This window comes from Gekko japonicus, unplaced genomic scaffold, assembly GCF_001447785.1.
Source record: "Gekko japonicus isolate JY-2015 unplaced genomic scaffold, Gekko_japonicus_V1.1 scaffold2, whole genome shotgun sequence".
Lineage (NCBI taxonomy): Eukaryota > Metazoa > Chordata > Lepidosauria > Squamata > Gekkonidae > Gekko > Gekko japonicus.
The window spans coordinates 1,191,612-1,206,172 of NW_015175358.1; the positions used below are offsets into that span (position 1 = coordinate 1,191,612).

General features: G+C 40.1%; 1 protein-coding gene across 1 annotated transcript in view; it reads right to left on the bottom strand.

The window, feature by feature from the left end:
* The window catches only part of PLXND1 (plexin D1), a 212,728-nt gene that overhangs the window by 18,572 nt on the left and 179,595 nt on the right, over positions 1-14,561 (bottom strand). The window contains exons 29-31 of the mRNA XM_015425233.1: positions 8,073-8,229; positions 5,967-6,070; positions 3,522-3,585 (exon numbers count right to left, since the gene is read on the bottom strand). Coding sequence (XP_015280719.1) covers positions 3,522-3,585; positions 5,967-6,070; positions 8,073-8,229 — 325 coding nt within the window. The remainder of the gene's footprint in view (positions 1-3,521; positions 3,586-5,966; positions 6,071-8,072; positions 8,230-14,561) is intronic.

The following is a 14,561-nucleotide window of genomic DNA, read 5'->3' on the forward strand; positions in this document are numbered from 1 at the left end:
CCCTTCCATCCTTAAGTTGTGCCACAACGGCAGCCCACCTCAGCAAGGGAAGGGAATTAAAGTTTAAATACCTTCCCTTCCCTCCCTGAATTGCACTGTAGCGGCAGCACACCTCAGCAAGGGAAGGGAAGGTATTTAAAGAGACCACAGTCTCTTTAAATGTGTTTCCTTCCATTCCTGAGGTGTGCTGCCACTCGGGGAAGTAAGAGAAGCTATGGATCTGAATAAATTTGGCAATACTGATTATTTCCCAAAGCCCAATATTATACCAATACTGGGATTCAAGAATATCAGTATATACCGATATTTTTCAGATTTGGTATACTCGAATCCAAAAAATACCGATTTTGTGTGTGTGCCTAATCCAGATCCATGGGTCGAAGACCACTGCTCTGTCCTAAGGGAGGCAGTTATGAATTTTCTTTCCAGATGTCCATATATTCCAAACAAATGAACCTTTTGAGACTCTGTTTGCCACAAAAAAAGCAGAGCAGCACTTTTGTAGAGACCTTTAAGATTCTTTCAGGCAGTACTGTGAACTACCATGTTTCCCCGAAAATAAGACACTGTCTTATATTTATTTTTTCTCAAGAAGACACACTAGAGCTTATCCCACAAATGCATAGAAATCCTGCTAGGGCTTATTTTTGGGGTAAGTCTTATTTTCGGGGAAACAGGGTATTTTGTTTGTAAGTTTCACTCACAAAGTACCACGGTGACTGCTGAAACTTTAACATACCTATTTGCAGGCCACTTACTCAGCTAAAAGCCATTCTACATAGTGTCTGAGGTGGGTGGAGATTAGCAGAGTGGTTGTGACACACAGGGGAAAAAAGATGACAGCCCTTCAAGTACAAAGTTCAACAAACAAGCCTATTTAGCAATAGTGAAGAGAATGACCTCACAGCGACTAGTCTCAAGGCAAGAGCTATGTTACATTTATGGATAGCTCCAGGCCTAGCCCCTATTCCAGCTCTGCCAAAAATACTCCTCCTCACTACTCTTTGGATACTGATCCCCCCCCCCTTTCAGACTGCTGGCTGCCATTCAGAGAATGTCAGGCACTGCAGAGAACAGGGCACTAAGTGTCTCTGCTCCGCCTTTCTGTCTCTTTGTCTAGCCATCAATCCTGCTCAGTTTCGTGGAGGATGTTGAAGGCTTTGAGATGAATGGTAGGATTCAGTGACATAAATCACTGCAGCTAAATCACTGTGGCTGTTGGAGAGATGTGGATCTTGAAAGTCCTAGTTACAAACAAAGCAATGTCATGATGGCTGATTATTTCTAGACGACAAGATTTTTTCATAGCGCCATAAATGTCTTCACCTTGAACAGAAAAACAAAGGGCACCTTCACATGCCAGGCCTACATCACTTTTAAGAGTCTCTCGTGCTATTTACACGAATGTTTCCTCAACTGTTAGTGTAGCACAGAAAGTGGAGGAGAAGCATTTGTAATGCAAATGAACTTTTTGGCTAATATAGTATTTACATTTGCATTACGAACCCAAATGAAGTAAGAATGAGCTGTAAGCTTCACATATGAAAATGCACAAACAGCACTTCTCCCAAGACGAACATACTAGAGTTGCTGCTGGATCTTTCCACATTGTAATGGAATTGCATTACAGTGTTGCTGGAACTTACTAACCCAGGATTCAGGAATAGAACAGAAGAATAGAATAGATTGGATTTATACCCCACTCTTCACTTGGAGTCTCAGAGTGGCTTACAAACTCCTTTCCCTTCCCCTTCCCCTCCCCTCCCTGTGAGGTAAGTGGGGCTGAGAGAACTCTTTCCAGAACTATCAATCAATAAACCTTTAATAGCATATACAACATTAAAATTTCCAGAACTATCCTTGAGAGAACAGCTCTGAGAGAACTATGGCTTGCCCAAGGTCATCCAGCAGCTGCGAATGGAGGAGTGGGGAATCAAACCCGGTTCTCCCAGATTAGAGTCCGCACACTTAGCCAATACACCAAACTGGCTCTTGTGTTTTTTTTGGAAGGGATCAGGATGATGTGGGCTTCTGAAATAAAACAAATCTGGACCTGGCAATGCATTCCGGGGGAGAAATTCCACCTCCTTTTTGCCAAAGAGAAATAGTGTACACACCTTCCCAGAAAGAGCACACCCATGAAAAGCAGTCTGGACCAGAAGGAAGGCAAAGCAAGAAAAAAGAGAGAGGGAGATGAGGTTTCCAGGCCAGGGCTCTAGTGCTTGCCTGTTGCCTTTGAGAAGACGGGAGCTGGGTCCTCCCCACAGCTCAAAGAATCAATCAAAATCAGCTGCCTCACCCACAGGCAGAATCACAGCCTTGTTGCAAGGAAGATCTAACCACCTTGAACCTGCGGCTATGAATACAGTCCAGAGACAAAGAGGGCCAGGTCTCGGAGTCTGCACACAAGTGTGTTGCAGTGTTTCCCCGTGAAGACAGATCAAGGTGGGTAGCCGTGTGTCAGTCTGTCTGTAGCAGCTGAAAAGAGCAAGAGTCCAGTAGCACCTAAAAGACTAGCGAAATATGTGGCAGGGTATGAGCTTTTGTGAGTCACTGCTCACTTCTTCAGATCTTCAGTGACACACGAAAGCTCACACCCTGCCACATACTTTGTTAGTCTTAAAGGTGCTACTGGACTCTTACTCTTTTCTAGTGTTTCCCCATGTTATGATGTTCCACAGTTTTGAAGCAAACCCCTTTGTAAGTCTACCCTGAAATTTCTGTGCTGGAGAAATGGGAGGATAAGATAAAGAACAACCTCAGATCCACTAAGGTCAGTTTTAAATATATATGTTGTATATCAAATTCTCCCTTTTCATAGGAACTCTTGTTTCCTATGGAGGCTGTAAACTGAAGAGGCAGACCAGTGCAGGGCTGAAGGAATTAGTAACCCCCTTCCCTTTGGATGCTCTTTTAAAAATAAATATCAATACCCATAAGCTACTTTTTGCTGAATGCGGTATAGGGGCCTCCACATGAAGCTGCCTTATATTGCATCAGGCCCTTGGTCCACCAAGGTCAGTACTGACTGCTCACACTGGGCAGCGATTGTCCAGGTTTTCAGGCAGAGGTCTTTCACCTGACCTCCTACCCAATCCTTTTTTAGCTGGAGACACTGGTGATTGAACCTGGGACCTTAATGCCAAGCAGATGCTCTGCTACTGAGCCACAGCCCCTCCACAGGCCAACAACAACAACAACAACTCTGAAGGGGGATGAGATGACTTTTAGCAAGGAAATAGTATGAGGGACAGTTAAATCCCTCTTCACTGACACATACCAGTCTTCTGTTTTAGCTTTGCAGCCTTCATGGGTACATTTTGTACAGCAAAAAAAAGTTGGGACAAATGATGCAGGATAAATTTTGTAAAATAATTTTTAAAATATGACTGTCATGCCTAGCTCAGCACAGTCAGGTAGTGATTTGGAATGCATAATCTGATTTTCCACTCTGGGGAAAACCAACAAAGAAACTGTGAAACCCAAAACATAATCCATGACTACTGGTGAAGGAAACTTACCTCTACTTAGAGTGGTATCTTTCTTATCAGTTAAACTCATAGCTAGGGAGGCACCATCAGGGACCTGTCAATGAGGAGAAAATAAAGAAATGGTGTATTAGGGACATGCACCTTAATTGTGACTCTCTAACATCCAATTTATGAAGACTGAAATTTAATGCATTATTTTCTGCATTCTACTTGAACATATCTTAGGCTCTAGTAATGTAGAGGTGATGCTTTCAATAAGGCTGAGACAAATGAAAAAATAAAAATAAAATTCCCATTTCAGCCCTGTACATCTGAAACCTTGTAATGAGAAGAATATTTCTCCTGAAGGAAAGATGTCACACACATCTCCGCATGAGCCTTGTTTCATGCATACAACAGACTCTTGGATATTATTTTGCCAAATATATCATCCCAACTCTACATTTACAGAGATAAAAGGCACGAGAAAGCACTGCCAGCAAATGGTGATGTTTGGTGAGCAAGCAAATGAGAGGGGATATTCTACCCCTGGCTGGTATCCCCCCCCCCATGCGCCGCTTGTGTTCACTTCTGGGGCTTTGGATTGTGACAGGATAAAAGCAAAACCTTAATAAATGACTAGATTGAAAAGTATTTGTAAAAGAATCAATAGGTGCAGAATGGGTTAATGCTTTCCAAACAATTCCCCCATGCAAATATTTGTCTAGCCCCCCCTCCCCCAATTAACCATATGAGGAAATGGAATCCTTTTGTTTCTTTTGTAGCATCTAGATTTGTGCTTAGGTTGCATCCATAACTGGGTCTTTTTTGTGCAGCCCATTATTGATAACTGCATGACTAACTGGTATAGTTCACAATGCATCTGTTAATATGACACTATTTAGAGCTCCACTTCCTGTTTCTTTGTGTGTGTATGTGCCCTTCTTTCACTAAAGAAGAACAACCATTCCTACAATTGTTCTGGGCACTGAGGTCTTGCCTGTCCCTCATTATTAGAGCTTTTGAAAAATACTGAAATGAGTATACACTATTGCTCCATATTTATCGTAGAATTTCTTTACACTATATCCCAGCTACTTAATGATCCTGTCTCAAGATTTTGTGCCTTTTGTGCCTACATAAGAACATAAGAGAAGCCAATGCTGGATCAGGCCAATGGCCCATGCAGTCCAACACTGTCACACAGTGGCCAAAAATAATAGGTGCCATTAGGAGGTCTATTAGTGGGGCCAGGACACTAGAAGCCCTCCCACTGTTGCCCCCCCCACCCAAAGCACCAAGAATACAGAGCATCACCTGCCCCAGACTGAGAGTTCCTATCTATACCTTGTGGCTAATAGCCACTGTTGGACCTCTGCTCTATATGTTTATCCAATTCCCTCTTGAAGCCATCCATGCTTGTAGCCTCCACCACCTCCTGTGGCAGTGAATTTCATGTGTTAATCACTCTTTGGGTGAAGAAGTACTTCCTTTTATCTGTTCTAACTTGACTACTGCATTAAATGTATTGGAATCATAGGTACAAATTCAAAGCTATGTTAAAACAAGCATTAAAAACCTGAGCTTGTACTTATGCATATCTGCATGCAAAGATCTGTGCAGGGACAAAACACATGAAATGTAACTGGAATCCTGGTAAAGATGCACTCGTTTCAGATGGATATTTTTCTTCCGCTGAAGAATTATTATGGAAAGAATTACTTCAGAATGATAAATCCACAGATTTTTCATGACTGTTCTTCATACAGGAGACGACAGAAATCTAATATCCTGTTTTCAGAGACTTTTGCAACACCTACGTGAATTTTTCATTGCGACGTTCTGCAAGTGTATTCCTCCTGGGGAGTCATTCCAAAGTACCACTGTGGAACAGTCACATGGCAAGGCCTAATTTGCAGGCATGGCCACCTGTTGTTTCACTGTTTTTAATGAAACAACATGGCCCAGCTCAGCATGGCATGTTGTTTGTATGAATTTGCTTCCTCATGATCTAGCACTTAGTGGCCCGTGACATACCTATTTGCATGAAATTACAATATGTGCATAAAGTTACTTTAAATACAAGCTTAAATTTCTCAAGTCTTATTTCAAAGAAAGTTATTTCTTCAAAGAAAACAAAAGAAAATAGGCCACTTGCAGGCCATAATTGACCAATGGGAACTCTGTCACCGCTACTAGTTAGAAGGAGGAATGGTCTGATTTTAATTAGGATGGATGGCAGCCACTGGGAATAAGAGGCTTTCCCCCCCAGCAATAACTTGTTTTGCATGAAGAGCGTTTAATTAGTCTCGATGTGTTGCAATATTAACGAGTTTCTCGCCAGGGCAGATGTCTGTTCCCCGGAAGCTATCACGGAGATATGGCAACCTCCCTGCTTGCGTCTGCTAATCCTGCTTGGAAAGCAAATCCTAGAGTGTCCCTAAGGAAAAGCAAGCCCAAAGGAAGGGAACTTCTTGGAGCATTCACTCTTTTTACCTTATAATGTGCTAGCGTGTTCAGTTTCTTCCTGCCATCCTCCATCACTGACGTGTCATCAAGGTCCCGAAGGATGTAGCTGTCAGTGCTTGTGGCAAACCATTCTAAACACAGAAAATGGAATAAATGGAAGCCCCGCCTGAACACTGCTTGTGCTGGCAAGTATTCTGATGCCACTTTTGACAAGGGACACAGGTGTCTCAGTGCCAAGCTCTGCTCCTCTAAGGGCCAAATGCAGACACCTTCAATTACTCATGGTGGAAATCTTCCAAAGTCAACCCAAGGAGGTGAAAATATGAAAGTTCTTCACCGTATTCTGATTTATATGCACCTTTCACAATGCAAATCCTACACCAATTCAAGCACTGCACATATATTTTTACTGTGCGTAAATGAAAGAAATCTGGTAACAAAATAAAAGCATCCAATCTCCAAGTATATGGATTTTTTTAAGTAAAAAAAAAATTAAACTAACATATCTTTTTGAACATGTTTATTTAATTCAACTGATTTCCAGTGTATTAGTTGGACCCCACAGTGGGTCAGGAGGCTGGACCAGGGAGGAAGAGATATATCTTCCTTTGTCCTCTTCCATTAGTGGATTTGCACTGACTGAAAGGGCAGGAAGAATAATTTCATCTCCTTTCCCCTTCCCACCGCGGCCTCCCAAGCAGGTATTAGTCCATGTTGGTCTCACAACTGCAGGAATAAACTTCCTTGGGGTTGGAAAAGACTGGTGGAGTAGGGGAACATGGGAAAGTTTTGTGACCGTCAGTGTTTTTTGCTGACAGGTCCTGGATCACATCTTAAAGAAGATACTGTAAACAATACTAAGGTCTGTTTATTAAAACCTCATCTTGCTTGTTGCTCAGTAGCTAATATCTTTTATAATAAAGATTACTCCTGCAACTACTACAGTGTGTTAGGTAAGAAGAAGCCAAGAAGACCTAATTCTCAATCATGTACTAATCCTTTACCATAGCTGCACCACTACTCAGTGCAAGTGAGGCTTTCTTGTCTCAGCTGATACTGCACCTTCTGCCTAGTATGTAATTCAAATGCCCTCAATTTCACCTTATGCCAGGTTTTGGGGGGCTCCACAAATTTCACCTCATTTTGTCCTCCCTTCTGTCAGACTTGCCCTTTCCCACTGTCAAAAGCCATTTTCTGAGGTCTGGCGGTGGTTACTAGCAACTTTCACATTTACCCCACTTGCCTTTCCGCAGAATACACTATAGACCAATCAGCAGCTCTTATCCCTTATCATGAGACAAATGTAGTACAGTAGCGCAAGACAGGATGCTTAGCGTGTATCTAGAGCATTTATCAGTGACAGAAATATGAAGAGCCAATGGGCCACTCACAGTACAATCCTAAGCAGAGGGTTTTTTTGGTCATCAAGTCTTAGCCAATTTATGGAGACCCTGTTGGGTTTTCAAAGCAAGAGAGATTCAGAAGTGGTTTGCCATTGCCTGCCTCTGAGTAGCAACTCTGGAATTCCTTGGTGGTGGTCTTGCGGTGCAGGTGTGTGTATGTTGCTATGGGAAGAGGAGTACATAAGTTGGATGTAGGAAGTGGGAGTGAATGCAGCTGTAGGAATGTGTTTTAATTGTATTTGGTTGAAACCTCAATAAACAGATTTTGGATTTGACTTGGAGGCACTATTGAGCAGACATGACAGGTCTCCCATCCAAATCCTAACCAGAGTTGGCTTTACTTAGCTTCCGAGATCTGATGAGATCCGGCTAGCCTGGGCTATCCAGGTCAGGTAAACCCTTCTAAAGCCACTGATTTTAGGATTATACAGTCACTAGTGCAGGCTCTATTAAATCATTTATTCCACCCCCAATCCAGTATAATGTTTCGTCTCTGTAGAATGCAGTAGATTCCATCTGAACATGTGCTAAACAAGTGCTGGACTTGGGAGTCCTTGATCTTAGCTCCAGATTATAATTCTAAGGAATTAGGGTTAACACATATGTACTGTTTAATCCCAAAGTGACAGAAAATCACAAAATATAGTGCAAGTGTCTGAGAATGAACCATGTGTACTGTGAATATCATTCACACTCTGAAAAAAGGAGAAAGATATATATATATTTTTACCAAGGTCAACATCTTCTACTCTTGGCCACTGGGAATATGGAATATTCTTGCAAAAGGCTTCAAGTATCTTCTCTTTAACTTGGCTGAGAGTGTCTGTATCCATGACCCGAACACTCAGGGAGTCCATTCCACAGCCTTGGAAAGAAACATTGAGATTCTGTGGAGAAAAATGGCTGTTTAGGGTGTGATTTGCAGGATTTGCTGGAGGGAAAAAGGTTGTGAACCATGGACTCACACTATACATTATATTAAGGGAGGGGGAGATTGATTCTGAGGTTGGTGAAACCTGATTTTACAGCCCTACAGACTGAAACAGCCTTCTGTATACACAGACCAAATAGACCAGAAGGTACAGCAGTGGATGCTTTCTCTGAATTGTTCTTTGTATGAACTTTAACATAGGGACACCTTACTATCGCAAGCAGGAAGCAGCACAGGTAACTAGGGATGGGCATGAACCAGCATATGAAACTAAAGTTTGTGATGTACTCTTTTTTTATAATTTTTTATTATATCCCAATATTGTTATTACATTACAGTTTAGTTCCAAAATTTTTGATACTTCTTTTCCCCTATTTTATCCCTCCCCCCCTAAGGTGGTCAACATCATGTTATTCAAATTACATTTTCAACCACGAGCACATTCTTTCCAACTTTTCAAATATACCCCTATTGGCTTCCCCTTTATAAACCCATTTAAAGTATACCGACCATTTCTTTTTTATCTCCTTCATTTTTGCATTCCATATCTAATCTTGCTTTAAACATTCCAATATGTCTGATTGTATATATTCGTATAAATATTCGTTCCATTTTTCTAAAGTCCATTTTGAGTTCTCCTTCCAACCATATGCAATCACTGCATGCGCTGCTAATAACATGACTTTGAAAATATCCTGATTTTGTTTCTCAATTCTATGGTTTCCCAATACACCCATAAATGATAAATCTACATCTATATCCAGGTTGACTTTACATAGCGCTGCTATTTTCCTCCGTATCTTTTCCCAAAAATCTGTCACCATTGGGCATTCCCACCATAAGTGAGAGTACCACCCTTCTTTTGCGTTACAGTGCCAGCAATTAGGTTTCATCCCTTTTATCATATATGCCAGTTGGGCAGGGGTTCTGTACCACTTCCAGATTATCTTCATTTCGAGTTCTCTATACTTTTCTAGCTTAATTTTCTTCAAGTTCACCATTAACTTATTAACATCCTCAGTAGTAATTTGTTTTTCCTTATTCCATTTGTTTTTTAAGCTTCTGCACATAAATTCCTTATCTTTCACCAATTCTAAATAAATCTTCCCTGCCAACCCTTTTATTATTTCTTTCACATGTAGTATTTGTTCCATATTATTGTCTTCCCTTTTAATAGCTTCTTTATACTTATCTTGTTTAATTAAAGAATATAACCCCATTGAATTTAACCAATATCTGTTTCCTAGTTTTTTATTCAACTCCTGAGGCGTTAATGGATTCTCTTGGCTATTATACATATCCTTCACTCTTAATATTCCTTCCTTCTGCAGGTCGTCCCAGAATTTCGGATTCATCTCCTTCTCCCATATATACCTAAGTGGAGTCCATTTTGAAGTTTGTGGCATCAATACCTTTTCCCACCTCTTCCAAACAAGTAAAGCTGTTTTCCTTGGTCCTTCTGCTTGTCTTATTTCTTTTCGTAGATCTCTAGAATACATTCCATAACTTCCTGCTCCCTTATTTATCTCAGATTCCAATCTTACCCACTTGTCCTCTTTCCTCCATTCTAACTCCATCACTATTTTTAGCTGAAATGCATCATAATAAGCTTGTATACATGGTAACCCCCATCCTAAATCATCTTGGGGCATATATACTAATTTTTTTATCATTCTTGCTTTTTTCCGTCCAAACACCCAGTTTTTAATATGTTCATCCCATTTCCTCATAACTGCTTGGTCTAATTCTATTGGGAGTACCTGAAGTAAATATAGCATCTTTGGAAGTATAAACATCTTTACTGCTCTAATTTTCCCTAAAATACTCAAATTCTTGTTTTTCCACTCCTTCAGTTTCTTTATTATCTTTGACCAAGCCTTATTATAATTAATTTTTTGCAGCCTCTCTATATTTCTATCGAGATATACTCCTAAATATTTAATCTTCCTAACTCCTGATTTCATCCCCGTTAATGCTACTATCACTCTTTTAGTTTCTCTATGTACATTAATAAATGTTATTTCAGATTTCTTAATATTTATTCCAAGCCCAGAACTTAACTTAAAATCGTCTAAAATAACTAACAATTCTCTTATTGCCTGTAATGGGTTACTTATTGTCAGCAGGATATCATCCGCAAAGAGATTCAGTTTAAGTTCTTCCTTGCCTATTTGGAATCCCTGAATTCTACCACTATTTCGTATCCTATCTGCTAGGGGTTCCATTGCTAATGCAAATAGCCTAGGGGACAATGGGCACCCTTGCTTTACTCCTCTCTCAATTAAGATTTCTCTAGTATGTCCATCATTTATTCTAATGACTGCTTTGCCTCCCCTATAAATTTCCCTTATAGTATTCAAATACGGTCCCCTAAAGCCAAATTTTTCCAATACCTGCATTAGATAATCATGATTTAAAGTGTCGAACGCCTTATATACATCTAATTTTAATAAAACTAATGTTTTCTTATTTTTACAGGACAAGGCATTTAGTATATTTCTCAATGGGTGGGCTATGAATCTATTTTTGACAAAGCCATATTGATCTTCCTTGACTAATTTTGATAGCAGTTTTCCCAATCTATTATCCAACACTTTTGTAAAAATTTTATAATCTTGATTCATCAGACTAATTGGTCTATATGAATTTATATCTAATGGATCCCTCTGGGGTTTTAATATTGGTAGAATTTCAGCTTTCTTCCATGTGTCTGGCATTTTGCCTTCTTTTAGAATATAATTAAATAATCTTTGCATTTCTGGAATCAGAATCTCCGCCATTTCTTTATAATATTCTGCCGTGAACCCATCCAACCCGGGGGATTTCCTATTTTTTAACCCTTTTATTACTTCTGCTATTTCCTTCTTTGTAATTTCTTCATTCAGTCTTTCTCTCTGTTCTGATGTTAACTTCTTATCTAGTTGTTCCTCAAATTTTTGGTTTTCTCCAGATTTAAATAGTTGCTGATAAAATTTAGCAAATTCCTCTCTTATCTGAGTATTTTTAAAAAGCTGGTTCCCCCCATCCCCCTTGACACATCCTATTTTTTGTTTTTCTTTTCTTGATTTTAGATAATTAGCCATTCTTTTCATTGTATTCATATTAATTCTATGATATTCGTTTTTTACTAATATTTCTTTTTTCCACATAGACAAAGAATCTAAATTCTCTAAGTCTTTTTTAAGTTTTTTTAATAATTCCTGAGTCTGCCTATTATAGTTACTCTGAAGTTCCTTTTGTTTTAGCGTGATTTCATTTACTATCCTCCTTCTCTCCTTATTATTTTCTCTTTTAATTCTAATTTCCTTAGCAATATAAACTCCCCTTATCACTGCTTTGGCTGCATCCCAAACTACTTCTTCCCTGGCTGAGTTCCTATTCTCTCTAAAGTAACATTCTATGTTTTTCCTTACGTCCAACCGATCCTCTTCAATTAAAGGCAAATTTGCCTTATATCGCCAAATAAACTCTTTTCGCTCTTCGCTTAATTTAAATTGAACTACCAAAGGAGCATGGTCCGAAATCCATATAGGCTCAGTTATTGTTTTCACCACCTCTATCTCATTTGTTTCCTTTACTAAAACATAATCAATATATGAAAAGTTCTTAAATCTATTAGAGAAGTATGTAGGTTGTAACGTTTTCCCTCCATACATAAATGCATCTTTCAATTTCCATTTCTTAAGCTTCAGAGTTTTACTTTTCCTAAAATCATAATTAACATCTCCTGCCACTACCAATTCGCCTTCATAGAAGTTCTGCAGTTTCTGAAATATCTTATTCAAAAATCTTACCTGGCCTGTATTTGGTGCATATATTGAAGCTATTGTAAACTTCCTATTATTCATCTTAAATTTCAGAAAAGCATATCTTCCTTCTAAGTCTACTATTTGATCTAATACTTCTATCTTCCAACTAGCATGTATAAGGATCGCTACCCCTCTTGCTTTCTTAGTTCCTCTTGCTTCCACCTTTGTTTCCCACAGTGGCGAATTTAACAAAGGTTTTTTATCCTTTTTAGATTTGTGGGTTTCCTGCAAACACACTATATTTATTCCATGTTTTTTAATCAAATTTTTTAATCTGTACCTCTTTAAATCTGAAGCCAAACCATTTATATTTATAGATAACAATTTTAATGTCTCAACCATTTTCGTCTATACATTCATTATATCTTTGCTCATGTCTATCCTTTATTACTTCGATGGTCCCCCTCATCCCCTTTCCCCCTCCCCGAAGAGCCTCCCCTAAGGGGTATACAGTTGGCATACACCTCCTGACCTCTTCGCTACTTGGTTGAGGTCTACGTTCCCAATTCCCCCCTCCCTTATTCTTTCAATCATGTAAGTTTCAATATAAGCCACCATGCTTATTCTATATTGTTTCTGATCCAAATAATTCAAAATACATTAAACACAAACAAAATACCTCAAACACCAACTTATATCTCTATTCACATTATATGGTGCCAATTATAATCTAAGAGCAGCTAGCATCCTTTCTTGGACGTTTTGACTGGCTTTGCAAAGCCTGACTCGATTCTCCTTCTTCACTACTAGATGTAGTTATGTCGAAAGCTTCCCTTTGTTGGGCTTCTTCTTCCTCCATAGCTTCTGATTCCAACGACGTCATACTGATTCCCAGTCTCTCCAGCATTCTCCTTGCCTCTACTGGATTTTTTGCTCGGAAAAGTTTACCTTCTCTAAATACCAGTATTACTGCTGGGTATCCCCATGTAAATAGTATTCCATTTTCAAATAGTTTTTGAGTGTAAGGTTTTATTTCTCCTTCTTTGACGGTCGCTCATGGACGCTAATCTACTAGTCAGCTCCTTAATTTTGGCCTCATTAGCTTCAGCTTTTTGGGCTGCCTTTTCAGCAACCTTTTTTATGCTCTTAACTTCTAATGCCAACTGACTCAAATCTGTCTTAAGAGCATTAATATCCCCTCTCACATTCTGTTCCGAAGTGACAATAAGCTGTGTTAAATCTTTCAATTCCTTCTTAGTCACCATTTTTACGCTGCTCCTCTCGTTACAGCCTCCACCCAGGGAGAGTGGAGAAGAAAGTAAACACAATTTATATCACTCACTTCCGAAATCTCGTGCAGCTCAAACCTCTTTGATTCTCTGCCACTTTTCGCAGATGTTTCAGGTTGTTTCCCAAAGATTTATCTCTCTTCTTTGGAGGCTTAATAACTGACTTCTCTGGGAGGTAATTTGGAAGCACCTTAACCAAACCGATGCATGCGTAGAACCCCCGTTTGTGATTAACTTTGGCCGGTTTGTGGTTTGCAAACCAGCACAAACTTTCCATGAACTTTCAAGCTGTTCATGGAGGTTTGTGGGAGTTCATGAATGGATACATTTCCAGACAGACTGTCTCCATTCAATCAAAATGTTTTACCAAAATTCAAAGTGGAGGTGGGGGTGGGGCTTGGAATTCTCCAGCCTTGGAAATACTCTGGTCAGTTTCAAATTACTCATGTCAGTTTCAAAATGCCCCCCCCGCCAGTGTTCGGTGTTCCCTTCGGGTTCTGCTGGGCATTCTGCACATTGAAACTGCAGGGATTCTCTAGTTTGACATTAGTCCTCCTTTTGCTTGCACTGCCACAGTGGCATTGGGTTCTGCTGGACACTAGTATATTGCACTGGTCCTGCTGGGGGATGTACTAAAAGAATGAAAGGATTGCCCATTGGAAACAATGAGAAAGGCTTGAAGACCCATTAGGAATAATGGGAACGAGGACTGCCAATTGACTTGCATGGACTCCACTGAAATACATTACAGGACAAAATACTTGCAATGAAAATGCAGAGTGGATTTTCAATTAAAGTCTCTGAGCCCAGATAAATTGCTGTGAGATTGGGATGACAGCCCCTGGGAATGGAGAAAGTGTTCTGGGTGTGGAGGAAGTGTTCTGGGAGTGTATTAAAAGCCCCCAGATGGGAATGATGGCCCTTGGGAGTAGCAGAAGTGTTCAGGGGCTGGAATGACAGCCCCTGGGAGCAGCAGAAATGTTCTGGCACTAAAATGACAGCCCCCCCCAACTGGAATAACAGTCACTGGGAATAGGAGAACTGTTTGGGGACAGGAATGACAGGTTGCAGAGTGGAATGACAGCCCCTGGAAGTAGCATAAGTGTTCTGGAGCTGGAATGACAGCCTCCAGACTGGAATGACAGCCCCTGAGAAGAGCAGAAGTGCCCTGGGACTGGAATGACATTCTCCAGACTGGAATGTCGGCCCCTGGGACTAGGATAAGTGTTCTGAGGCTGGAATGACAACCC